The following is a 27,947-nucleotide window of genomic DNA, read 5'->3' as shown; positions in this document are numbered from 1 at the left end:
GCGACGGTGGGTTTGTGCCCATATGCGACGTTGTTGCCGGTGATGTCTGGTGAGGACCTACCTTACAACAGGCCTACAAGCCCTCAGTCCAGCCTCTCTCAGCCTATTGCGAACAGTCTGAGCACTGATGGAGGGATTGTGCGTTCCTGGTGTAACTCGGGCAGTTGTTGTTGCCATCCTGTACTTGTCCCGCAGGTGTGATGTTCGGATGTATCGATCCTGTGCAGGTGTTGTTACACATGGTCTGCCACTGCGAGGACGATCAGCTGTCCGTCCTGTCTCCCTGTAGTGCTGCCTTAGGCATCTCACAGTGCGGACATTGCAATTTATTGCCCTGGCCACATCTGCAGTCCTCATGCCTCGTTGCAGCATGCCTAAGGCACGTTCACGCAGATGAGCAGGGACCCTGGTTATCTTTATTTTGGTGTTTTTCAGAGTCAGTAGAAAGGCCTTTTAGTGTCCTAAGTTTTCATAACTGTGACCTTAATTGCCTACCGTCTGTAAGCTGTTAGTGTCTTAACGTCTGTTCCACCGGTGCATGTTCATTCATTGTTTATGGTTCATTGAACAAGCATGGGAAACAATGTTTAAACCCTTTACAATGAAGATCTGTGAAGTTATTTGGATTTTTATGAATTATCTTTGAAAGACAGGGTCCTGAAAAAGGGCCGTTTCTTTTTTTGCTGAGTTTATATTCATTCTCTGATCCTTTGATTGGCATGTCAGTTCATGCTGCAAGAGCTCTGATAGGTTGGAGGATGTCCACAAGAAGTTGTCATAATTACTGTGTAAGTCTATGGAAGGTGGTGAGAACCATGAGCCTGCAAGGTTTTGTATTGAAGTCAATGTACCCAGTTGGAGGACGGCAACTAGTTGTCCTCCGGCTACCCTATGGTGCTACCCTACAGAGGGCTGTTGAGGTTACTGTAGACCATCATCGCAAAACAGTGTGTTTTAATCAATTATTGGGTGATTTTGTACAGTTTTGTATAGTTTTATCTAAAAAAGATAACTTTTTAAATGTTTCAAAATTATCATTTTTATGAAATTCACTGAGGAGGATGGTCCTCCCCTTCCTCCTCCGAGGAGCCTCCACTGGTAAAACCGAAGAATTTCTGTACACACTTTTAGAAACCGCCTCAGGGAAACTCATCTGCATGCTCGTCGTCCTCACCAGTTACTTGACTTGACTGCAGTTCGGCGTCATAACCGATTTCAGTGGGCAAACGCTCACCTTCGATGGCCACTGGCATGCTGGAAAAGTGTGTTCTTCATGGATGCATCCCGGTTTCAACTGTACCGGGCATATGGCAGACTGCATGTATGCCGTCGTGTGAGTGAGCGGTTTGCTGATGTCAACGTTGTGAACAGAGTGTCCCATTGTGGCGGTGTGGTTATGGGAAAGCATAACCTATGAACAACGAACACAATTGTGTTTTATTGATGGTAATTTTAATGCACAGAGATACCGTGACGAGATCCTGAGGCCCATTGTCGTGCCATTCATCCGCCACCATCACCTCATGTTTCAGCATGATAATGCACAGCCTCATGTCGCAAGGATCTGTACACAATTCCAGGAAGCTGAAAATGTCCAAGTTCCTTCATGGCCTGCATACTCACCAGACATGTCACTCATTGAGCATGTTTGGGATGCTGTGGATCGACGTGTCACGTCTGCTCCTGCTCCTCCCCTCCGGCGTACGACGTCGCCAGAGTACTAACCCCCGGTCCTGGGATTCATCATTACGCACACCTGGCACTCGTCATTATGCGCACCTGTTAATCATTATGATTCACACCTGGACTCCATTACCTTCATCATCTCCTCCCCTTTATATGTCATTCTGCCATGTTCACTCACCAGTTGGTATTGTTTTTGTGTATCTGCGTTCCGCCTTATGTTAGTGTCGTGTTCTTGGTTTTGTTGTTTTATTAAAACGTTGCACCTGCTTTCGACTCACTGCCCCATCATTACAACGACAGTGTGCTTGTGTTCCTGGATATTGGCCAGTTCCCTCCAATATCTAGGAACTTCAAAAGGATTGGGACAATATTCCACAGGCCATAATCATCAGCCTGATAAACTAGGTGAAGGAGATGTTTTTTTTGTTTTTTTATTTCACCTTTATTTAACCAGGTAAGCTAGTTGAGAAGAAGTTCTCATTTACAACTGTGACCTTGCCAAGATAAAGCAAAGCAGTGCGACACAAACAACAACACAGAGTTACACATGGAATAAACAAGCGTACAGTCAATAACACAATAGAGGGAAAAAAGAAAGTCTATATACAGTGTGTGCAAATGGCGTGAGGAGGTAAGGCAATAAATAGGCCATAGTAGCGAAGTAATTACAATTGAGCAAATTAACACTGGAGTGATAGATGAGCAGATGGTGATGTGCAAGTAGAAATACTGGTGTGCAAAAGAGCAGAAAAGTAAATAAAAACAATATGGGGATGAGGTAGGTAGATTGGGTGGGCTATTTACAGATGAGCTATGTACAGCTGCAGCGATCGGTTAGCTGCTCAGATAGCTGATGTTTAAAGTTAGTGAGGGAAATATAAGTGTCGCGCTGCATGAGGCAAATAGCAGTGACCAACAGATGCATATCTGTATTCCCAGTCATGTTAAATCCATAGATGAAGGCCTAATGAATTCATTTCAATTGACTGATTTGAAATTATAGCATGTGGCATTTACATTTTTGTTCAGTAAATAAATCAATAAATACGATACAGTATCAAGAAAGTTCCCGTAGTCATGGGTATGATCAGGGTTGTTGCACAGCTTGCATATTGGATGGTCAGCCGAGGAAATATCAATGGTCTTGAGGAGGGAGCAGCTCAGTCACAGCCAGGGAGTCAGAGACAGACAGGTCCGTAGCTTCAGCAGCACACCTCGCTTTCCCCAACATCCTCTCCGTGCCCTGGGCTTTGTAGATAGCTTACTACTATTCCTCCAGATCTACCATTTGTGCAGTACCCACTTGGTGTGATGCCACTGCTGGCGCACAGGCTCATACATTTGGTCATATTAATAATTATTTGATAATTTTTTGTTTTTGCTTTCTCAAACTCTTTGAGATTCTTTGAAATGCGCTATAGAAGTTGAATAAATTCTTATTATTAGTTGTAAAGGGCAAAGTCCACCCGCTCCAGAACATCCAACAGGGCTTGGCCCTCAAGCACTGCAATATAGTGGAATTTCCCTGGTACAGGCAGGGAGAAACGTCTGGTATGGCTTATCATCTTACTGTTGTCCTGACAAAGACATTAGAGATTAAGACAAATGCCAGTCTAAGGCAGTTAGCCTATTCCTAGTAAAGGAATGATTTAATGATTTAATTGTGTTGTGGCGGCATCCCTAATACTTTTATCTGCCTGCCGAGCATCCACCTGGGGTCCCAGTAAGTGTCATAGCAGCAAAGAGCAGGCCTGGTGTTTGTCGTCAATCTGGTAATGGGTCTGCTTGGGTTCCGGAAGGGGAAAAAATATACCCACACACTGTTGAATGCTCCCACAGTTTTATTGAGCAACGGTGTGCACGATTCTAGCTTTCTTTCAATACTTGATTTTTTGTGCCCTGCATCTGCAATTTAATGGAGGTGCATACACTCCTTGTAAAGTATCCGCTCAGCATGTCTCATCTGCATGGCTCAAGATGCTTTGGCACAACAAGAACCAACTAACTTCCTCTGATATGTGTATCAAAGACGAAGAACCCCATGAAGATAGCTGCCCGAGCCGAAGGCGGTCAACTGGTGCCTGCTCAGAATGAGTCAGAACGGAGACTGAATTGTTGTTGCCCTTGTCTGTGTTAGTTTGCGATAGTAAAAGGAGTCATGGTTCTTTGTGTGAATTGTTTTTAGTTTTCTTTTCGACAGTGGCATCTGTATGTGAATGTTTCCCAATGGAATGCTGTTCAAAAGACCTACTCGCAGCATCCATTATGTCTCTTCATGAAGCTGAAAGGTTTGTTAGTTAGCCTGATTGATGTGGCGTGTGTGTGTGTATGTACAGTTGGAGGGCTGCCCCTAGCCTGCGAACAAAACACAACCCACCTGCTGGGCCTAGAGAGCCTGTTGCTAGGTTAACAGACACCACCAGGCTCATTTTACTATCACTTTTAATGAAGAAGTCTACTCCCCACATAGCAATATCAATTCTAGAACAGACATTTCTATTCAATGTTGTGGTCGGCTGTGGTATCTCTACAAGAAAAAAGTAATATAAACATTATTATCAGCACTAATGGCCACTAGACCAGACAATACTGCTTAACAAACTATACAAGTTACACTAAGTACAAGTGTTGTATTAATGGGGACCAGGTTAAGTAGAACTTTTGTTGGGACCCAAGCACGGTGTCTCTAACCTTCTCCAGAGGCAGAGATGACATCACCTCCTTAACCCACTGCATAAAGGATGGCGGCTTTGCAGACTTCCAGTGAAATAGGACAAGGCGGCGAGCTAGCAGCTTTCGCATTTGCCTGATGCGTGGTAGCATTCTGGTCTCGGGGAAGTATCCCAAAAATGCCAGTGACCGGTGTGGGGCTAGCAGTTATATTACACATATGTGAGAATGCCTCAAAAATGGGGTCCCAGAGGCCACTCAAAGATTGGCATGACCAAAACATGTGTCCCACAGTTGCTGGAATCTGGTGGCATCTAAAACACTTGTGGTCAACATTTGGGTATAATTTTTCCAATCTGTCATTTGAGTAATGGGGACAGTGCAAAACCTTAAGGTGAATAAGCCCATGCCTTATGCAAAATGATGATGTGTGGATACGCTCAATACTTTGTTGCCATATATCATCATGTAGCTCTCCCCCTATGTCTTGCTCCCATGCAGATTTTGTATTTTCAAAGGAAGGCGGATTAATGTTATGTTAAGATCTAAGGGTTAAGATCTAAGCACCTCTCGACTGGAGTCTTAGTAGGCTTGAGTGGAAATTAAGGGAAATGTTTTTTGGCAAAGCTGCGAGCTTGCAGGTATCTAAAAAAGTGGGTATTGGAAATATTATGGTCAACTCTCAGAGTATCAAATATGACAAATGTGTTATCAACAAATAGCTCACAAAAAAAACACCGGACCGTTCCTATGCCAGAACTGGAATACCATGTCAATCTGTGAAGCTGAGAAGAGATGATTAGATGTTAATGGAGAGAAGCAGCTTGCTTGTTTAAGACTAAAGTGATTTCGGAATTGGGACGAGATTTTAAGGGAGTTCTTAACAATGGGGTTCAAAACATGGGTGCCAAGTTTCATAGGCATTGAGGAGCACAGGAGCGAGATCGGAGAAGTTGGAAGGCTTGACTAACTCCATAATGGCCCAAGTTGGGCCATCCTTGTTTTCAAATGTAGAAACCCAATAAACACATTTAGATATATTTGCTGCGGGCTTAGGTCTCTCTAGATATACCTTTCTCATTTGTGGATTTGACTTATTCCAAATGAAGTTGGAAATGTAGTTGTACAGTTGTTTGAACATTGACTTTGGCAAAAAAATGGGAATCATTTGGAATATGTACAAAAACCTAGGTAGTACAGTCATCTTAACAGAATTAATGCGACCTGCTAATGAAATGGGAAGAGACGACCACCTTATGAAATCCTGCTTAGTGCGCTCCAGAAGTGTTTTGAAGTTGTTTAAACAGAGCGTGTGACTGTCATCCCCAAATAAGTAAAGACCTGACGCTCCACCTTAAATGGGAAATTGGCATACCCAATTCCTTCTGCTAACTGATTAATGGGGAGGAGCACACTTTTTATTAGGTTTAACTTCTAACCAGAGAATGTCCCAAAACGTTGTAGCTTGTCCAAGAGATAGGGTATAGACTCCACAGGGTTAGGCGGATTAATGTTCTGTTAAGATCTAAGTGGGCAGAATAAAGAACATTAAATAGCTGCCGCATATTATGGAAAGATTGTCTACCTGAGATACATCCGGTTTGGTCAGAGTTAATTATATTAGGCATCACTCTCTCTAAACGGCGCGAGAGGACCTTAGTGAGACTTTTATAATCGCAGCACAAAAGGCTTATAGGGCGGTATGAGCCACAGTCTAGGGGATTATTGTTTTTTTTAAGCAAAACCGAAATAGTCGCCTGGGTAAGTGTCTGTGGGAGTTTCTGACTAGAAAGGATTTCATTGTACATTGAGCTGAGGATAAGGGATAATTTAGAGGAGAATGCTTTATAAAATTCAATAGGGAAGCCATCAGGCCCAGGGGTTTTACTGCTCTTCATGGAGTGGATTGCCAGAGTAGCTTCATCATCACTTATTGAGGCATCCATGTTGGTTTGTTCATCTGAATTGAGACAGGGGATGTCCAGATTGTCTAGAAATGCATGCATGCGAGCTGTGTCAGGAAGAGCCTCTGATGAGTAAAGAGCAGAGTAGAATTGCTTAAATTGATTGTTGATTTCTTTGGGATTGGTAGAAGTTACATCAGCTACAACACAGATTTCAGGTATGGTGCTGCGAGCAGGGGATTGTCAAAGCTGATGAGATAACAACTTGCCAGCTTTCTCTCCGTGTTCATAGAATTTTTGCCTCGACTTAAACCGAAGCTGCTCCGTTTGTTTGGTGGGAAGATTGTCAAATTCCGATTGGTGTAACAGTCTCTCTTTGTAGAGTTCAGGAGTTGGAGAAGAGGCATATCTGTTGTCCACATATAGAATGAGTTGAGATAGCTCCGATAGGCGCTGTTTGTTGTCATACGCTGTGTATTAAATAATTTGGCCTCTTAGATATTATTTGAATGACTCCCACACAGTAGAGGGAGACACATCAGGGGTGCAGTTGATCTGTAAAAAGACATCAATGTGAGTTGATATGTATTTTTTAAAGACACTACAGGATAGTAGTAGTGGGTCAAGTCACCGTGTTCGTTGTGACACAGTACTGTCCGGAAAGCGGATATCTAGCTGGACAGGGCTATGGTCTGAGATAACGATGCTATTATATTGGCTATTAGTTATAAAAGGAAGAATTCTATTGTCCAGCAGGAAAAAGTAAATCCTAGAGTATGTGCTGTGGACTGGAGAAAAAATGGAGTACTGTTTAGCAGTGGGATTGCTCCTCCTCCATGGATCAGACAAATGATAGGAATCTAGAAATGAGTTGATTACTGCGCCTGATTTTGAAATGACATTGTTGGGCTTCGGTCTGGATCTGTATGGACTTGGATGCAATACACAATTGAAATCTCCGCCCGATATCAAATGATGAGAGTTAAGGTCAGGAAGTGTTGTGATGAGGTCAGAGAAAAATTGAGTGTCATCCCAATTAGGACCATAGAGGTTAGCCAGAATAACCTGTGTGCTAAACAATTTCCCCATCACTATAATATATCTTCCATTAGTATCTGAAATTACTTTGGAGGAGACAAACGGGGTGCCTTTGTAACAGTTTTAGCTTCTGTCCCTCTCCTCGCCCCTAACTGGGCTCGAACCAGGGACCCTCTGCACACAGACAACAGTCACCCACGAAGCATCGTTACCCATCGCGCCACAAAAGCCATGGCCCTTGCAGAGCAAGGGGAACAACTACTTCAGGTCTCAGAGCGAGTGACGTCACCGATTGAAACGCTATTAGCGCGCACCACCGCTAACTAGCTAGCCATTTCACATCAGTTACACCTTTTCTGATAAGGATGGCTGCCCCTCTTGGCCTTAGCACCAAAGTTAGAGTGAAATATTTGGTCTACCCATCCTCTCTTTAGTTTATCATGGTCGCTGGACCAGAGATGGGTCTCTTGGAGAAAAACAATGTCCGGACGTAAGGACTTAAGATGAGCATACACTCGGCTACGCTTGACCACCTGGTTAATTCCTTTCACGTTCCAGCTGATAAAGCATGTGGAGCCTAGAGTATGTGAATTAGGCATAGTCATAGTAATCAGAAATTAATGTTAGTATGCTCACATGGCCAGTGTACTGAAAGGTCAGAGTAATAAAATATAAAGAAAATAAAAAACAGCTAAAAACAACAAAATACCCAGAAGAAAACCTTGGACCCCTATGCTGGCCTTCCCCCTGTTGGAAGGCTGCCTCTACCTCTCCTAGACTAGGGCAAAATGCTACCATGTTAAACTGAACCTCAGTAGAGCTATATATAAAAAAGGAGGAATAGGTATATGTCCCCCTAGACCAACCCCATCCACTTAGGATGACTTAAAAAAAGAATATATATATACAGTGGGGCAAAAAAGTATTTAGTCAGCCACCAATTGTGCAAGTTCTCCCACTTAAAAAGATGGGAGAGGCCTGTAATTTTCATCATAGGTACACTTCAACTATGACAGACAAAATTAGAAAAAAAAATCCTGAAAATCACATTGTAGGATTTTTAATGAATTTATTTGCAAATTATGGTGGAAAATAAGTATTTGGTCAATAACAAAAGTTTATCTCAATACTTTGTTATATACCCTTTGTTGGCAATGACAGAGGTAAAACGTTTTCTGTAAGTCTTCACAAGGTTTTCACACACTATTGCTGATATTTTGGCCCATTCCTCCATGCAGATCTCCTCTAGAGCAGTGATGTTTTGGGGCTGTTGCTGGGCAACACGGACGTTCAACTCCCTCCAAAGATTTTCTATGGGCTTGAGATCTGGAGACTGGCTAGGCCACTCCAGGACCTTGAAATGCTTCTTACAAAGCCACTCCTTCGTTGCCCGGGCAGTGTGTTTGGGATCATTGTCATGCTGAAAGACCCAGCCACGTTTCATCTTCAATGCCCTTGCTGATGGTAGGCTTTGTTACTTTGGTCCCAGCTCTCTGCAGGTCATTCACTAGGTCCCCCCGTGTGGTTCTGGGATTTTTGCTCACCGTTCTTGTGATCATTTTGACCCCACGGGGTGAGATCTTGCGTGGAGCCCCAGATCGAGGGAGATTATCAGTGGTCTTGTATGTCTTCCATTTCCTACTAATTGCTCCCACAGTTGATTTCTTCAAACCAAGCTGCTTACCTATTGCAGATTCAGTCTTCTCAGCCTGGTGCAGGTCTACAATTTTGTTTCTGGTGTCCTTTGACAGCTCTTTGGTCTTGGCCATAGTGGAGTTTGGAGTGTGACTGTTTGAGGTTGTGGACAGGTGTCTTTTATACTGATAACAAGTTCAAACAGGTGCCATTAATACAGGTAACGAGTGGAGGACAGAGGAGCCTCTTAAAGAAGAAGTTACAGGTCTGTGAGAGCCAGAAATCTTGCTTGTTTGTAGGTGACCAAATACTTATTTTCCACCATAATTTGCAAATAAATTCATAAAAAATCCTACAATGTGATTTTCTGGATTTTTTTTCTAATTTTGTCTGTCATAGTTGAAGTGTACCTATGATGAAAATTACAGGCCTCTCTCATCTTTTTAAGTGGGAGAACTTGCACAATTGGTGGCTGACTAAATACTTTTTTGCCCCACTGTATATATACATATACACATATATAGATACACACATGTACTTTAAAACATTTAATTAAATAAGTAAATAGGAAAACAAACCCAGTCAAATTCAACATTTGTATAAATGTAACTCTCTGTTGAACATTCTAACAAGCCAGAATATCGAAAATTGACAAACACTTGGCATTTAATACCCGTCCTGCAGTGTTCACTCGGCTGTACAACCTGCAAACCCGTGCCATCCGCCACCAAGCACCAGGGCGGACCAATATGAGAGCAGAATTGCAAGATTACGTTATAATGCTGTAATTCCATCAAATTATTGTTTTATGCAACAGAATAAGGGGTTGTTAGAATGCTCATCTGTCTGTGTTCTACTGAGGATGGGCCTCTGGAAAATGTACGATGTCTTTGGGTGATACCGCATTCCAGAGCATGAGTTAATGGGGTGGCAGGTAGGCTAGTGGTTAGCGCGTTGGGCCAATAACCAGAAGGTTGCTAGATCAAATCCCCGAACTGACAAGTAAAAAAAGTCTGTTGTTCTGCCCCTGAACAAGGCAGTTAACCCAATGTTCCTAGGTCGTCATTGTAAATAAGAATTTGTTCTTAACTGACTTGCCTAGTTAAATAAAGGTTAAATAAAGAAAGTTATGTTTCTGTTATAAAAGGTACCAGGGAGAGATGACTCCAGGGCCAGCCATTGGAGTCTACACAATGAGAACTGATTTTACAGCAGATACTGTCTGCTGTGAATTCTAAGTATCTTTCATACAAATCTTAACCTTGTGACCCATTCCATTTATCTGTTGTTTGTCATGTAGACTGAAGGAGGATGGACTTTGCTATAAAATGCTGTGGCTCAAACCAGCTCGTTGAGTTCTCAGTGATCACCTCCAGGGGTGATTACCGACCAGCTCCATTACTGCAGTAATTAAATAATAAAGTTTGATTGTTTTGAAGAAATCTAAAAAAGTCTCTCCTTTTGATTACAAAAGTTCCACCACACCAACCAGTCAAATAGTAAAGAATAATACACATGGTCCTTTGGGAGTATAAACTTGTATGTATTAAACATGTCTAAAGAAGGCCAGTTGAATTGCTTCTTTAAGCAGGACAACAGTTTTCAGCTGTGCTAACATAATTGCAAAAGGGTTTTCTAATGATCAATTAGCCTTTTAAAATGATCAACTTGGATTAGCTAACACAACGTGCCATTGGAACACAGGAGTGATGGTTGCTGATAATGTAGATATTCCATAAAAAAAAAAAACTGCAGTTTCCAGCTACAATAGTCATTTACAATATTAACAATGTCTACACTGTATTTCTGATCAATTTGATGTTATTTTAATGGACAAAAAATGTGCTTTTCTTTCAAAAACATGGACACTTCTAAGTGACCCCAAACTTTTGAACGGTAGTGTACATACCATCATTGTTCATAACGTTAAGTTACTGGATGAATAATTGTCATTTTTTTGGCAGCATGGTGGAGGCACATCTCTAAACAAGATATGAATTCCCTATTTGGTCTACTTGACTAGTTGATTAGTCATTTGGGTTCGATTCCAAATTAAATGTTACAAAATGAACACGGTGGGGGAGGTGTTTGTCAAGAATTAATAGTAAATTGTTCGCCCTGGATCGGAGCACCGAGAAAATGCGTCTTCACATGTTACTGCTCACCAGCGGCCCCTAGGCATTCTATTTCTATGGCTGGCTTCTCCCCTGTCTGCAATTCAGCTTGCCACCAGAAAACATTTGTCTCATTGCTTCTCTCCATTTTGAATTGTCCAAATGAGAGACTGGTCTGTGCCATCCGCTTCAGGCATAGTATGTCCTACTGCAGTCCCTCTCTCGTTGGCATGTTTCATTGGTTAGAACAAAACACTTACGGGAAAAAGTGGTTTAGTTTAGTTTAGTTTATTAATTCGACCATTTAAAAAAACAAGCACACAAAACTTAAAAGCCATACATGCACATTAATAAAATCATCGAGGATAACACACAATAAAGTCTGGGACTTATTTCCATTTTGGTCCTCTTCAGTGGTGGTGTGGATATTTGTTTCATATCCATGATAATAGTTTCTAATGATCATCATCATGATGTGTAACAACGGAAAAGTAAGATGGCACTTGGTGATAGGTGAGGAGAGGAAGGGGTGTTCTCTTCGTCAAAGATGACAGCAGATCAAAGATGACAGCAGAATGATATTCTGTTGAAAAGGTTGTTGAACCCACGCGTTGAGTGTTTGTCATGGAAACAGCGTTGGCAACAAGGCTCTTTGTCTCGAGTCGACAGAGTTTATTTCACACCGCAAAAATGGCAGTTAAATTTCACCACACTTTGTGTTTCATAAATATATACAGTACCGGTCAATTTTTAGAACACCTACTCATTCAAGAGTTTTTCTTTATTTCTACTATTTTCTACATTGTAGAATAATAGTGAAGACATCAAAACTATGAAATAACACATATGGAATCATGTAGTAACCAAAAAAGTGTTAAACAAATGAACAAATTATCAATTAGCCACCCTTTGCCTTGATGACAGCCTTGCACACTCTTGGCATTCTCTCAACCAGCTTATATATAGTCATATATATACACCTGTAGGCATCATGCTGTAAGAAGTATAAGTCCATGCCTTGTCTTTTGACACCTTTTACCATGCCACCTTTTGCCGTGCCTGTCATTTGCCGTGCCTGGCACTAGATATGTATTTTTGGCAGAAATGGTTTAATATCCTCCATGTACATGTCTCTACTCTCTCCCTTCCTGTGCTGTTGTTGTTTGGTTGTTTGTCATGTCATTAGAGGATAGAGGACAGCGAGTGGAGGGGGAAAGGGGGATGAAGGGATAGAGGGATAAGTGGAGGGGGAAGGAGAATATGTCTCCATCCTTATTAAACAGAAAGGATGGAGGAGGACACTGTAGTCTGGCGCCTTTGGGTTACTCAGACCTCCGGTTGTGTGTGTCTGTATCAAATCAAATATTATTGGTCGCATACATATATTTAGCAGTGTGTGTATTTGCGTGTGTGTGTGTGCTTGCGCACATGCTGAGGTGCACTCACAAAGATCAATCAGGCCAGGCTAATATACTGTACCATCGTACAGAGGTTTCAGGACATGACCTCTGTGTGAGAAACAACTAGCAGGTCACAGAGATGTCAACATCATCTGATGGTTGCTCTTGTGTTATGAGGCTGTTAGTGTAAACAGACAGAACAATAAGCAGATATATCAGTTCCCGTTCTCTATTACATTATCAGGCCGATTGAGTGTAATTGAGTGATGTATTGGACTGTGAACCACAGATACAGAGTCACAAGCTCCAGGGATGGGGTGACTTGTAGTTGTTAGCGTTGGATTTTGTTCGCTCAGGAATGTGAGTGGTGATTTACGACCTAAAGGTCAGGTCATAGATAATGTACACTACCGTTCAAAAGTTTGGTGTCACTTAGAAATGGCCTTGTTTTTGAAAGAAAAGCAACATTTTTGTCCATTAATATAACATCAAATTGAGCAGAAATACAGTGTAGACATTGTTAATGTTTTGTTGGATTCGACATTTTGAACATTGAGATATTAAAGACATGATAGATCAGACGCATAGTATATTAAGGAGTGAAAGAGACTGGGTCTCTATAGAAAGACAGATAGCTGTGGAATGTGTTGGATGAGAGGAGAGCAACGTGTGAAACAGGGGAGACAGAAGGAGGGGTTGAGGTCAGGAGGTGAGGACAGAGCAATAAAGGTTTGGTATCCTGTTACCCTCTTTATTAGCTTCCTGTAGAGCCATAAACTGTAAGGATTGGAGAGAGGGAGTGTCTTAAGTAAGATGAATATAACTATGATGGAGGGAAATGTTTTGCTGTCTGAATACAGCTGTGCAGAACCTTTGGGAATAATTAAACTTGGTTAAAGCTTCTCTAGTGTCTGTGAGTTATTTACTCTGATAAATAAGAACCTAACAGTCGTAAATGACTATTGTAGCTGGAAACGGCAGATTTTTTATGGAATATCTACGTAGGCGTACAGAGGCCCATTATCAGCAACCATCACTCCTGTGTTCCAATGACAGGTTGTGTTAGCTAATCCAAGTTCCTCATTTTGATCATTAGAAAACCCTTTTCCAATTATGTTAGCACAGTTGAAAACTGTTGTTATGATTAAAGAAGCAATAAAACTGGCCTTCTTTAGACTAGTTGAGTATCTGGAGCATCAGCATTTGTGGGTTCGATTACAGGCTCAAAATGGCCAGAAACAAAGGAGTTTCTTCTGAAACTCGTTAGTCTATTCTTGTTCTGAGAAATGAAGGCTATTCCATGCGAGAAATTGCCAAGAAACTGAAGATCTCGTACTACGCTGTGTACTACTCCCTTCAAAGAACAGCGCAAACTGGCTCTAACCAGAATAGAAAGAGGAGTGGGAGGCCCCGGTGCACAACTGAGCAAGAGGACAAATACATTAGAGTGTCTAGTTTGAGAAACATACGCCTCACAAGTGGTATGTGGTTGCAAAGGGCATCAGTGTCTTAACAGCACGATTTGCCAAGGCAGGAAACTCTGAGCGCAGCCCAATCCAGAAATCTGTCAGTGGCTTCTGATTAAATAAAATTTTCACAGAACTGCTTGTTGAAATTTCGATGAGGCTCTTTTGTTCAGAAATCAGTATGTGGGCTGGAGGCAGGGCATGAAAGGGATAACGAATCCAGTTGTTTGTGTCATCCGTTTCGGGAAAGTACCTGCGTAATTGCGCACCCAACTCACTCAGGCGCTTCACCATATCATATTTGACATTGTCCGTAAGCTTGAGTTAATTTGCACAAAGGAAATCTTACAATGATGGAAAGACCTGTGTGTTGTCCTTGTTAATGCAGACAGAGAACAGCTCCAACTTCTTAATTATAGCCTCAATTTTGTCCCGCACATTGAATATAGTTGCGGAGAGTCCCTGTAATCCTAGATTCAGACCATTCAGGCGAGAAAAAACATCACCCAAATAGGCCAGAAATTCGGTCAGACAAGTTAAAATTATCGTCAGTAAAGAAAACTTTAAACTTGTCTCTCAATTTTAAAAAAACGTGTCAATACTTTGCCCCAAATCGTTACATGGTCACTGCCCATATCATTGCATAGTGCAGAAAATACACGAGAGTTCAGGGGCCTTGCTTTAACAAAGTTAACCATTTTCACTGTACTGTCCAAAATATATTTCAAGCTGTCAGGCATTCCCTTGGCAGCAAGAGCCTCTTGGTGGATGCTGCAGTGTACCTAAGTGGCGTCGGGAGCAACTGCTTGCACGCGCATTACCACAACACTATGTCTCCCTGTCATGGCTTTTGCGCCATCAGTACAGATACCAACACATCTTCACCACCAAAGTCCATTTGATGTCACAAAGCTGTCCAGTACTTTAAAAATATCCTCTCCTGTTGTCCTGTTTCCAGTGGTTTGCAGAAGAGGATGTCTTCCTTAATTGACCCCCCATAAACGTAACAGACATATACCAGGAGCTGTGCCAGGCCCGCCACATCTGTTGACTCATCCAGCTGTAACGCATAGAATCCACTGGCTTGTATGCGAAGCAGTAATTGTTTCAAACATCTCCTGCCATGTCACTGATGCGTCGTGAAACAATGTTTGCGTCGTGAAACAATGTTGTTTGATGAAGGCATTGTCTGTATAGTTTTTTGGGCCTTTTCCATCAGCATTGTCATAGCCATATCCGCGGCAGCCTTGAAGAATAAAGTCCTCCACAATAGTATGGGGCTTGCCTGTCATAGCCACTCGGTAGCTCACCATATAAGATGCTTCTAGCCCCTTCTTATTAATAGTATCTGTTGCTTTTATACATGTCGTGCTACTCAAAAGTCGTCTTAATTCTCGCTAAAAAAAACTCCCGTGGCTTATTTTTCAAATTGGCATGTTTTGTTTTTAAATGTCTGCGCAAGAGTGAAGGTTTCATTGAGTTGTGAGCTAGTACTTTTGCACATCTAACACACTGGCTGAGGAAAGGCACTACTCCCAATATAATTGAACCCCAAATCAATGTTGTTCTCATCATATTTGCGCCTCTGAGATGGTCCAACGTCCTTGTCTGTTGTTCGGTGCTTTCCCGAGTAAGGAGGCAGTATCTCTTCGGCTGCATCAGATTCACAACTGTCAGTGTTCATGCTAGCTGGGCTAACAGCAAATGTAGAATTACTGATGATAGCATTGGATGTGCTTGTGGAAGCAGAACAACTTGTGTGGTCGACAGGTGCATGTGTAGTACTGCTGGTAGTAACAGTACTACCAGTAGAGCTGTTATGTGTCTCTATGGACACGGCCTTACCTTTTTTGACCATTTATCCAAGTTCCTCGGCGTACACATCACAGACAAATTGAAATGGTCCACCCACACAGACAGCGTGGTGAAGAAGGCACAACAGCGCCTCTTCAACCTCAGGAGGCTGAAGAAATTTGGCTTGTCATCTAAATCACTCACAAACTTTTACAGATGCACAATCGAGAGCATCCTGTCGGGCTGTATCACCGCCTGGTACGGCAACTGCACCTCCCTTAACCGCAAGGCTCTCCAGGGGGTAGTGAGGTCTGCACAACGCATTTTATTTTTGGCAGTGAAACGAGGCTACTCAGGCGAGAAGAAAATCTCACCCAAATGTATACCATTATAAAATATAAATGGACTGTTTGAAAATGGAATAATTATTATTATTATTATTTTAAAATCTGAATCACATTTTTATTTGGCGTACTCCCAAAGGCATTGCGTGTACCCCTGGGGGTACTGTTTTAGACAATTGAGACATGGATTGTGTGTGTGCCATTCAGAGAGTGAATGGAATGGGCAAGACAAAATATTTACGTGCCTTTGAACAGGGTATAGTAGTAGGTTCCAGGTGCACCAGTTTGTGTCAAGAACTCCAACGCTGCTGGGTTTTTCAAGCTCAACAGTTTCCCGTGTGTATCAAGAATGGTCCCCCACCCAAAGGACATCCTGCCAACGTGACACAACTGTGGGAAGCATTGGAGTCAACATGGGCAAGCATCCCTGTGGAACGCGTTTGACACCTTGTAGAGTCCATTCCCTGACAAATTGAGGCTGTTCTGAGGGCAAAACTCAATATTAGGAAGTTGTTCCTAATATTTTGTACACTGTGTATAAAACATTGAACGCAGTGATACAGTAGTTCCAAAGAAAGTAGTTCCAAAAAAGTAGTTCCAAAGAACATTTTCTCTGGACAGGGGATAGATCATATTGTACATTTTAAGCTAAAATCATTATTCAGTATGTAGGTTCATCCAACAACTTTGACCTGAAAATAAGGGATAATTGTCTTACCAATACTCTATATACTTTCCACTTGGACTCGGTCTATGAAGCTATTTTATAAATATCTGGCATTCTCTCTCTCTCTCTCTCATTGTTCAAGCATTCCCATCCAGAACACAATGTGATTCCTCTTCATCCTCTTCTTCCTCAAGGCCATGTGATTGAGTGGAGGAGCACTGAAGGCCACCTCTGCTTTCATATTAAGATTAGCTTTACTGTATGGATGGTGCTCCAATGCATTTAGGAGAAGAATGGGGCCGACTCTCTCCTTCGCTATTGCTGAATCTTTCTCCAAGTCATCTTTTTCTTTCTTTCTGTCTCACACACACACACACACACACACACACCAGTGGCGGTCGGTGCCATTTAAGATGAGGGAGGATGATCATTTTTTTGTGAGCATGGTCTTATTTCTATTACAGCATATTGGATGACTGACATTCATATTCCATTCACCCAGCTCAATGTAACATCAATAGGTTTAGGCTACTACATGATTCTCAAATGTTCCCTGTACCCATCACGAGGTTGCTACAACCTAGCCTATGAATGAAAGTTTACAACGTAGGTGCACAGGTTGAGAGCATTTTGAGTAATCAAGGTGGCAGACCGTGACACATTCACATACCGTCTTCTTGCCTTCATCTAGCTGATCTAGGGTGTAATCATTAGTCCAACAGCTTCAAATGTCAGTGGAAGGAATCGGTGGAATGAATACACCCCAGATCACACGCAAACACAGTTCACTTTCATAGCAACCACATACAAACAGCCTCATCACTTTGCTCATTGTATAGATAATTCCTTCTCGCACTCTCCTCCTCTCACCTTTTCCCTTCGCTTGTGGACTTCAGTGTACAACACATCAGCTGTCTTTGACCAAGCCAAACCTTCATATCATGACCACTAACCTGAATTTGTAAAATTTTATTTTATTTGATACACACGGCCTACATTGTTGTCAAGGCATAGTCAACATAAATACTAACGTGTAAACCCGCTATAATCATGCAGTACATTGTACAGTCATAATGTGGTTTAGCAGTTACACCGGCGGGCCCCGTTGGCAATACATTTCTAAAACCAAAAGCTTACTTTGACTTTGAAGAGTTACCATGTTGGATAGCCATAGCCAGCTAGCTAATATACTGTAGCATCCCTCTCTGTTTGAGCAGGGTGTTTGAGTAGGCTAAACTAGCTAGCAGCATTGCTAGCTAGGTGAAAGTACAAAAAAATACAACCAAATATAGCTGTGTATCTCTCTTGCTTCTCCTTCATTTTGGAAGAATTGTCTTTCTCTCTGAGTCAACTACTCAACACATTTTATGCAGTGTTACCTGTAGCTTATGCTTTCAGTACTAGATTCATTATCTGATATTTTGATTGAGTGGACAACATGTCAGTTTATGCTGCAAGAGCTCTGATAGGTTGGAAGATGTGCTCCGGAATTTGTCATAATTACTGTGTAAGTCTATGGAAGGGGGCAAGAACCATGATCCTCCTTGGTTTTGTATTGAAGTCAATGTACCAAGAGGAGGACAGAAGCTAGCTGTCCTCCGGCTACAACATAGTGCTATCCTACATAGTGCTGCTGAAGCTACTGTAGACGTTCATTGCACAACAGTGTGTTTTAATCAATTATTTGGTGATGTGATTATATTTAGTATAGTTTTATCTGAAAAGGAAGGTTTTTCATGTTTCACTATTAAAAAAAATGAAATTCAGGAGCATGGTCCTCCCCTTCCTCCTCTGCGGAGCCTCCACTGACACACACACACACACAGAAATACAATACACAGATACTCTATCCACACTCCTCACTATAGCTGTACTGCATGTGGGTGGACTGGGGCTGAGTAGTGGCACACAGTGCATTGAGAGGTGCATAATGTATTAGATGCTACTGCTACCGTTGCTGCTATTAATGTGTTCACTAATGGACCTACCGGAGGTTCTATGTTGGAAATACCTTTTGAAGTAAGAGGGTCCCTCTGTGCACACCCTCACAATGGAACATCTGCAAACACACAAAAGCTTTTTATATGGACGATATCATTAACATACCACCTATTATTGTCTATATATATATATATATATATATGTGTGTGTGTGTCTATATAGCGGGGGTAAGGCCCTTTATCTACTTCCCCAGAGTCAGATGAACTCATGGATACCATTTTTATGTATCCGCGTGCAGTTTGAAGGAAGTTGCGTGAGCGCAATTGCTAACAAGCGTTAGTGCAATGACTGGAAGTCTATCGGTATCTGCTAGCATGCTAGTAGATACTGTACCCACAGACTTCCAGTCATTGCGCTAACGCTAGTTAGCATTGGCTCATGAAACTACCCCTAACGTCCTTCAAAATGGACACAGAGACATACAAATGCTGATTACATTCAATCTCTATGATATAAGGATGCTTGGAATAAAGAATAACACTTTTATTTTTTCTAGAAATATCCATGAGTGAATTATTCAAACCCATGACTTTTAACGTAGATCAGATTTTTGTCACTTTATTGTTTTTGAATGTCAGGAAGTGTTAGTCGAAATAGGTAATTATGATTGATTGCGGTAATGGCCAAAGACACATCTGAGCATTTGGTACAAATCTATTAATACGCTGAAATGACATGCAGTGCACAAATCAGTGTTTGATTTAGCCCAATCACAATCAGTGGTTACCAGCAGGGAACTATTCAATACCACGGCATGTGTTAATATTTAGGCCTACCCTCCATTGTCCAATGACGAGAATGCATTTGGCGGCAATGCATTGTTGATTCAATCAACCCTTTTGTGTCACTGGTTAAATATCTAATAATGCCTATGTTCTTATACATCCATCCATTCATCCATCCCTACATTCATCCATCCATCCCTCTTTCTCCCTCTCTTCCTTCAGATACTCTGTCAGTGCCTCGCTGGTCCCCACAGATCCCTCGGAGAGACCTGGGAAACTCCATAAAACACAGGTAACCTGTGTGTGTGTGTGTGTGTGTGTGTGTGTGTGTGTGTGTGTGTGTGTGTGTGTGTGTGTGTGTGTGTGTGTGTGTGTGTGTGTGTGTGTGTGTGTGTGTGTGTGTGTGTGTGTGTGTGTGTGTGTGTGTGTGTGTACTTGAATGAAGGTATGAGTGTTCAGGCATTCATTTGTGTGTGTGTGTGTGTCTTAATGTGTGTCTTCCTCTACCAGAGACAGACAGAATGTCAGTCCAATTTAAGGGGGCGCTAGCATAACTCCACTCCCTGTTCTATTCCTGTTTGAATGTCTGATGAATCCCAAATGCCACTGATCTCCAAATTAAACAGTACACCTCCGCTATTGGTCATGGGAATCTTCCAACCTACCGACTTTCTCTCTCCTTCTCTCTCTCTCTGTTTCTTTGTCCCTCCTCTCTCTCTTATTCTCTGTCTTTCTCCATCTCCCCCTCCCCTCTTTCTCTCAGCCTCAGAAGTACGTGGGTGTTAGCTCACTGCTGAAAGTTAATGACGAGGAAAGACAGTGGTTGTGCACACATGTCTTAATGCTTCATCAGCCAGAGACGAGCGCAAATGTAATTTATATTGGCATTAAATCTCAAGCTGTTATTAAAAGGACAAATGCTAGTTTCTAGGGAGATGGACAACTTTATTTCTCTTTATACTCTTTCTGACATGGTGATTGTCATAGATCTCTATTTGTGCCTCGATGTATCTTCAAAGATATCGCTCTTAGCACAGGTTATTATTCGTAAGTAAATCATAGCAATGCAATAAACTACTGGCTATAGCAACATCTCCCTGGGAATGAAAAAGATCTGTCAAATCATATCTCACCTTTAATGTCAGTCTCACGGTAACTTTGGCAGCGTATGTACGCCTGCCAAAACAATGTATCATTTAGGCCCCGACCACCAAAATTAGAGCGGGATGCCAGATTGAATTGTGCCCTCCCTGATTCTGTTTAGCACAGTACGAGGCAATACGAAGGTTCCTAATGAAGAGATTTGGATTCTGTCAACCCATTCCTATTCCATTACTCCAGCCAGCCCGCTGCTGGTACCCAGATGTCAGATCTATCAGAAAATAAACCCAGAGTTTTTCTTAAATTGGGCACTCAGATACTTCATCCAACCCCAAAGTAGGGAATTGCTTTTTATCATTCAAGACAATTGAGACACACTGTAGTCTTGCTCTGAACGCGGTGCCACGGGCTCTGCTGGGCTCCATCTTCATCTCTGTGAATGATTGCTGTGTTACTGTGTTGATGTAGCAGAATGGCCTCTGTCACAGCCTTTATTCACAGAGCTCACAGCCACAAACTGAACATTGGTGCAGAATATTGAAAGGAGTGGGGGCCCCCAAATTGAATCAAGGTGCATTGGAGATTGGAGCTAAAATTGTTGCGCGGTGGGGAAAGATGAGCCCTATAGGCGTCCATCTTTCTTATGTCATGGAAACGTTAACCTCCCAAAGAAATAATAATAATATAATATTTTTTATGTGACTTGTGAATATGAGGCATTCTATGACAAAAGCCATTTGTCATCACAAGGTGAATGGGAATCATAATCCAAAAGGTCACAAGCAATCTGTGATGTTTTTCTGCAATGATCCACACCTGGTGGCTTTTGTTTGCACTCGTTTATGCATGAACAAACAGGTAGAAGAGATGTCTTGTTTTGTTGATGTGCTCTGATCTCGCTCTCTTCCTCTCTCTCTTCTTGTGCTTGCAGGTTTTCCACCAAGTACTGGATGTCTCAGACATGCATAGTGTGTGGAAAAGGAATGTTGTTTGGACTTAAATGTAAAAACTGCAAGTAAGGTCCTTCCTAGTATTTATTCTAATCTGTGTTCAAAAAACATTACTACGCCATTAGAAAAGTGTATTGCCGTGCATAACTTGTTTATAAAAATGTATTTTGGTGTGCTTTAACAGAAGATAAACATCAATCAATGATCATCCTGGTTGGTTATAGGTGATAACCAAATCTCAGGCTATAAACTCTTTCTTGTTATCCATATTTGTTCATCCACATTATTATTAGATTTCTGGAAAGGGAATTTGTCACCGTATACTTGGGAAAATCTCTGAAAAGAACAAGCAATTATCATTATCATTTTAAAACCGATTACTTGAGTAAATTAACCAATTTTACAACCAACTGAATGTGACATTTTTGACACAAGGGAAATAATTGGGTGGAACTCAGACTTTTTATTTCCTTAATGACCCAGACTATTACAAGTTCAAGAATGGGTTTCTTTTAACTGTTTGGAAAATGAGTAGCAGAGATTCAGTGATGTCTGGGGTTGCATCCGAAGTGACACCCTATTCCCTATATAATGCACTACTTTTGATCAGACTCTGATCAAAAGTAGTGCACTATGTAGGGAATAGGATGCCATTTCTGATGCTGCCCTGGTGAGTGTTTGATTCTGTTGTTTCAAACAGGCTGAAGTGCCACAACAAATGTACCAAAGAAGCCCCACCTTGCCATTTACTGATCATCCAAAGAGGAGGAGGAGGAAGTAACCCCCTCAAAGGTAAAGGACTGTTGGACCAGCAGCTTACTGTAGGACTGAAGACTGACTTCATATACAGGTCACATAACTTCAAGGACGATTTCACCACTTGTCTTTCAATTCATACATGTTATGTCATTTCGCTGATTATTTTATCCAAAGTGACTGAAAGCAGTGATTGCATACATTATGTACCATTTTAATCGCAGTATAACTTCTTGATACACATGCCACAAAACTTTAGTATTATTCTCATTATAAGCAGTAACACAAACTGCACATGCATATCAAGCTAGGTGACACATATATAGCCCTACTGTAATTCCGCAGCGCAAAACATATTCATATTAGGTATACTTATTAGGATTGTTAGAATATAGGTGCTTTTGTTATTGGAGTACTATTTTAAAAGCTCCTCATTCTCTATTATAGTGCTTTTGTTATTGAAACTTTACTTTAAAAAACGACTCATTCTCTGTTATAGTGCTTATGTTATTGAAGTATTACTTTAAAAGACTACTCATTCTCTGTGATAGTGCTTTTGTTTGAAGTACTCATTTAAAAGATTCTCTGTCATCTAAAGTGAGCTTTAACTGTATGTTCTTTACACCTTTCTCTTTTTCACCCAACCGGTATGACAGATCACCAAGGAAATCAAGGTAAAATAATCCATTTATGAACCTTTCTTTTGTTTAGTACGGAACCTTCAAAAAAGCAAGGGAAGATTCAAGTCTCTGCTACTTGAAGTTGGCAAGCTACAGTATCTTAGGGAGTTCTTAAGTGTTCCCTTGCGAGAGCAAAAAGGACCATCTTCAAAGAAGAAGAGTTTGTCATATTTTCACATTCAGAATTTCGAGAAAATAAAGACTTTCTCTCAGTGTTTTGTTGTTTGTCTGATTTGGTCTCTCCCCAGCTCGTTTGGTACGGACTGAATCGGTACCATGTGACATCAACAACCCGCTCAGGTACACAGACCTGCACATCAGTCAGACGCTGCCCAAAACCAACAAAATCAACAAGGTAGGAACTACCAGACGCATGAACGCATGCTCACATGTACGTGCGCCCACACACACACACGCACCCCCCGTTCCGTGCTTCCACATCTGAGCTCTGTTGTCTTGATATCTGTTATTTTGGTCTGTTTGAAATGTTTTTTGGGCTGTTTGAAATGTGCATCACCTGAAGTCCAGTCAGACGGACCAGTATTACTGGACCAACCACCGTCAACTGGATTATATAAAAACAAATTCATTTTCACACTTCAAAAGTAGCAGCTCATCAATCCCACTGTCACGATCGTCTTTGGGTGAGAGAGAGGACCAAGGCGCAGCGTGTGAAAAATACATATTCTCTTTATTTAGAAGAAGAACAAACGAAACAAAACAACAAAATGACGAACGTGAAGCTATAAATGACTAAGTGCAAACATGCAACATAGACTAGACATAGACAATTACCCACAAACAGCTAAAGCCCATGGCTGCCTTAAATATGGCTCCCAATCAGAGACAACAATAACCAGCTGTCTCTGATTGAGAACCAATTCAGGCAACCATAGACTTTCCTAGACACCTACACTGAACACTAACCCATCTACTCTACTTAACCCCCTAAACCATACAACCACCCTAGACAATACAAAAAACACATACCTTCCCCATGTCACACCCTGACCTAACTAAAATAATAAATGAAACAAAGAATACTAAGGCCAGGGCGTGACACCCACAGATACTTTTCAATTCTTCAAACATTGTTTGGGATTTCCGCAAATACCCCTACCCCATTTTTAAGTTTGCAAGTCCTCATAACTTCATAAGGGAGGTATTTTGTTTGGAAACCCACACTATAGCGTTTTAGACAACTTTTAGTGGATGAGAGTTATAGTTTTATATATAATAAGATTATATTTGTCTTATTTGGTCTTCATCAGATGTCCTGTCACATGAAATATAACCCATTTGATTGCTTTGAGTCTTTATTTAAACAAGATAGAACCTTTTTTTTAATTCACTGTGACCATAAGTAGTTTGAGACGAGATCTCCCTTACTCTACCACATCAATACAACCACAAAAAGTTCATGGTGTGTATGTATGTGTGCGTGTGTGTGTGTGTGTGTGTGTGTGGGGTGGGTGCTATTAATGAACACACATAGCAGCGCTCCATAATAAGCAAGTGCAACCAAGGCCACTTATTTATACCTTACAACGTAATAGAGCTTTTATCTCTCAGAGAAAAGCCAGCATATCTCTCCCCTATCTCCTATCTTGAGCAGCACTATCTCTATAGACCCGTGTCATAACAACACAATTAGTCGACAGGTGCATTGTCAGGTGTTATCTTCTGAATGAGGAAGTCTGAAAAGAGACAGAGTTCTACCTGCTCTAGGCCATAGAAATGCATTATAGTACTGGTATATTTAATTCTGTGCCCCAGGCACTGAGGTGGATACAGGAGAGAGGTGCCTGAGAAGAAGAGAGTGTGTGACTCACAGGGGGATGAGCTGTCTGTCAATGTTCTACTGAAGGGCACCAAAAAAGCTATCATGTAAACAGCAAGTAAACTCACAAGCCTAGGAAAATGAAATTATTTTGGATTCACAGTCAGTTTTGAGACTTTTTTCACCTGTAGGTCTGTATTCATTTTACACCTTGAAATTGACTCCCTCACTCTCTCTCTTTTTTTGTTTTTTTGTTTTACCCCTCACTCTCTCTCTCTCTCGTCTCTACCTTTCTCTCCCCATGTCTCATCTCTCCTCTCTCCACCTTTATCTATCTCTCTCTCACTCTCTCTCTCACTCTCTTTCTGTCCTCAGGATCACATCCCTGTCCCGTACCAGCCAGACTCCAGCAGTAACCCCTCCTCCACCACCTCCTCCACCCCTTCCTCACCCGCTCCACCCCTCCCTTCCAGTGCCACCCCTCCCTCCCCCCTACACCCCTCCCCACAGTCAGCACGGCAACAGAAACAGTTCAACTTCACAGGTACAGGATGAAATGAAAACCTACTCGTCTCATTTTCACCCCATTTTACACCTGATGTACTTAACAAAAGGCACATCTCAATAAGGGGTCCAGGTTTGACATCATATCAGACCAACTCTTGAATGCCCTACTCCTTGAAGTTTATTGTTGTGTCTAAAAAACACACATTTGCTCAAAAAAATTTGTTATGCTTAATAAGTGTGTGTACAGTACATTACTGTATTTATACTTGGGAAACTTCAAAAATTGCTGGAGGATGTCTTTAAAGTGCATTTAGAAATTGTATCTGATAGTAGTAAATGTAGTGTCACTACTCTTTGATTTTTAGAGCTGTCTGTCCTATATCTCTGCTTTAGGAAAGAAATATCATTATTGTCATTTCAACCCTTCTATGAACCCAGCTCTGTACCACTCAGACCCATTCTCCCTCTCTCCCTCTCTGCAGCTTCTTCTTACTTCAAATACAAGCAGCAGTTCATCTTCCCAGGTAAAAGCCTCTTAATTGATCATTACGCCTAACCAAAATGCACTGCACTAGGCCAAAGGAAGAGGAGGAGGACTTTTTTGATGTTGTGATTTGATGATTCTGTTCTCTCCTCCTTGACAGCTTCTAAACTCTTAGCCTTTTTTCTCTCGAAGCCTGTTTTAGTTTTTGGTCCCTTAGTGTGGAGACTTTGGAGCCTCTCCTGGCTGGACCATTTCAGAAGGGTCTTTTAAAACAGTGTTTCTTAATCCTGGTCCTTTTTGGTTTTGGCCCTAGCACAACACAGCTGATTCCATTTATCAAGCTTTGATGATTTTAATCATGTGTGTAGTGCTAGGGCAAAAACCAAAATGTGCACCCCTTTGGTTCCTTAGGACCAGGATGAAGAAACACTGTTTTAGAGAGATATTTGACAAGAGGGGATGTGACTGAAATCATATGGGGGTGGGATAGAACATTTAGGAGATACAGTATGGTGGTATAGGATTGGTCCTGATAGAGTATCTCAAGTCCTGAGTAGTAACAACTTCTAATGCTTATTATTTATTATTTACAGCCCCTGTATTGTTGTTATGATTTAGCATGGATCTCACTCCCCAGGCATGGCCCTTGAAGCCCCCAGCAGAGCTCAGTAGACTATTACAGGGTTATTACATACATAGATTATTACACTATAGTTACCATGGTATAAGAGCTATTTTATGATTTACCATATACTGTATACTGCTCCAGACGTGGCCCCGGCACCAGAGGGCCCCAACAGAACACCCCAGGTCATCCTTCACCCTGTCCTGTCTGAGCCTGGGTGAGTAGAACTCTAGATCAAATCGTATTAGTCACATGCTCCGAATATAACAGGTGTAGACCTTACAGTGAAATGCTTACTTACGAGCCCCTAACCAACAATGCAGTTCAAAAAAAATACGAGTAAGAGTAAGAAATAAAAGTAACAAGTAATTACAGAGCAGCAGTAAAATAACAATAGTGAGACTATACACAGGGGGGTACCGGTACAGAGTCAATGTTTGGGGGCACCGGTTAGTTGAGGTAATATGTACATGTAGGAAGAGTTATTAAAGTGACGATGCATAGATGATAACAACAGAGAGTAGCAGCGGTGTAAAAGGGGGGGGGGGGCAGTCTATGACTAGGGTGGCTGGAGTCTTTGACAATTTTTAGGGCCTTGCTCTGACACCGCCTGGTATAGAGGTCCTGGATGGCAGGAAGCTTGGCCCCAGTGATGTACTGGGCCGTACGCACTACCCTCTGTAGTTCCTTGCAGTCGGAGGCCGAGCAGTTGCTATACCAGGCAGTGATGCAACCAGTCCGGATGCTCTCGATAGTGCAGCTCTAGAACCTTTTGAGGATCTGAGGACCCATGCCAAATTTTTTCAGTCTCCTGAGGGGGAATAGGTTTTGTCGTGCCCTCTTCACGGCTGTCTTGGTGTGCTTGGACCATGTTAGTTTGTTGGTGATGTGGACACCAAGGAACTTGAAGCTCAACCTGCTCCACTACAGCCCCGTTTATGAGAATGGGGGCGTGCTCAGTCCTCTTTTTTCTGTAGTCCACAATCATCTCCTTTGTCTTGATCACGTTGAGGGAGAGGTTGTTGTCCTGGCACCACATGGCCAGGTCTCTGACCTGCTCCCTATAGGCTGCCTCGTTGTTGTCGGTGATCAGGCCTACCACTGTTGTGTCATCGGCAAACTTAATGATGGTGTTGGAGTCATACCTGGCCGTGCAGTCATGAATGAACAGGGAGTACAGGAGGGGACTGAGCACGCACCCCTGAGGGGCCCAAGTGTTGAGGGATCAGCATGGCGGATGTGTTGTTATCTACCCTTACCACCTGGGGGTGGCCCGTCAGGAAGTCCAGGATACAGTTGCAGAGGGAGGTGTTTAGTCCCAGGGTCCTTAGCTTATTGATGAGCTTTGAGGGCACTATGGTGTTGAACGCTGAGCTGTATTCAATGAATAGCATTCTCACATAGGTGTTCCTTTTGTCCAGGTGTGAAAGGGCAGGGTGGAGTGCAATAGAGATTGCATCATCTGTGGATCTATTAGGGCGGTATGCAAATTGGAGTGGGTCTAGGGTTTCTGGGATTATGGCGTTGATGTGAGCCATGACCAGCCTTTCAAAGCACTTCATGACTACAGACGTGAGTGCTACGGGTCGGTAGTCATTTAGGAAGGTTACCTTAGTGTTC

General features: G+C 42.0%; 1 protein-coding gene across 1 annotated transcript in view; it reads left to right on the top strand.

The window, feature by feature from the left end:
• The window catches only part of ksr2 (kinase suppressor of ras 2), a 157,720-nt gene that overhangs the window by 96,155 nt on the left and 33,618 nt on the right, over positions 1 to 27,947 (top strand). The window contains 7 exon segments of the mRNA XM_039003191.1: positions 19,667 to 19,736; positions 21,477 to 21,560; positions 22,196 to 22,261; positions 23,172 to 23,286; positions 25,087 to 25,255; positions 25,701 to 25,742; positions 26,472 to 26,544. Coding sequence (XP_038859119.1) covers positions 19,667 to 19,736; positions 21,477 to 21,560; positions 22,196 to 22,261; positions 23,172 to 23,286; positions 25,087 to 25,255; positions 25,701 to 25,742; positions 26,472 to 26,544 — 619 coding nt within the window.

The sequence above is a fragment of the Salvelinus namaycush genome, chromosome 1, assembly GCF_016432855.1.
Source record: "Salvelinus namaycush isolate Seneca chromosome 1, SaNama_1.0, whole genome shotgun sequence".
Classification (NCBI taxonomy): Eukaryota; Metazoa; Chordata; class Actinopteri; order Salmoniformes; family Salmonidae; genus Salvelinus; species Salvelinus namaycush.
This window is presented reverse-complemented; position numbering and strand designations above follow the sequence as displayed.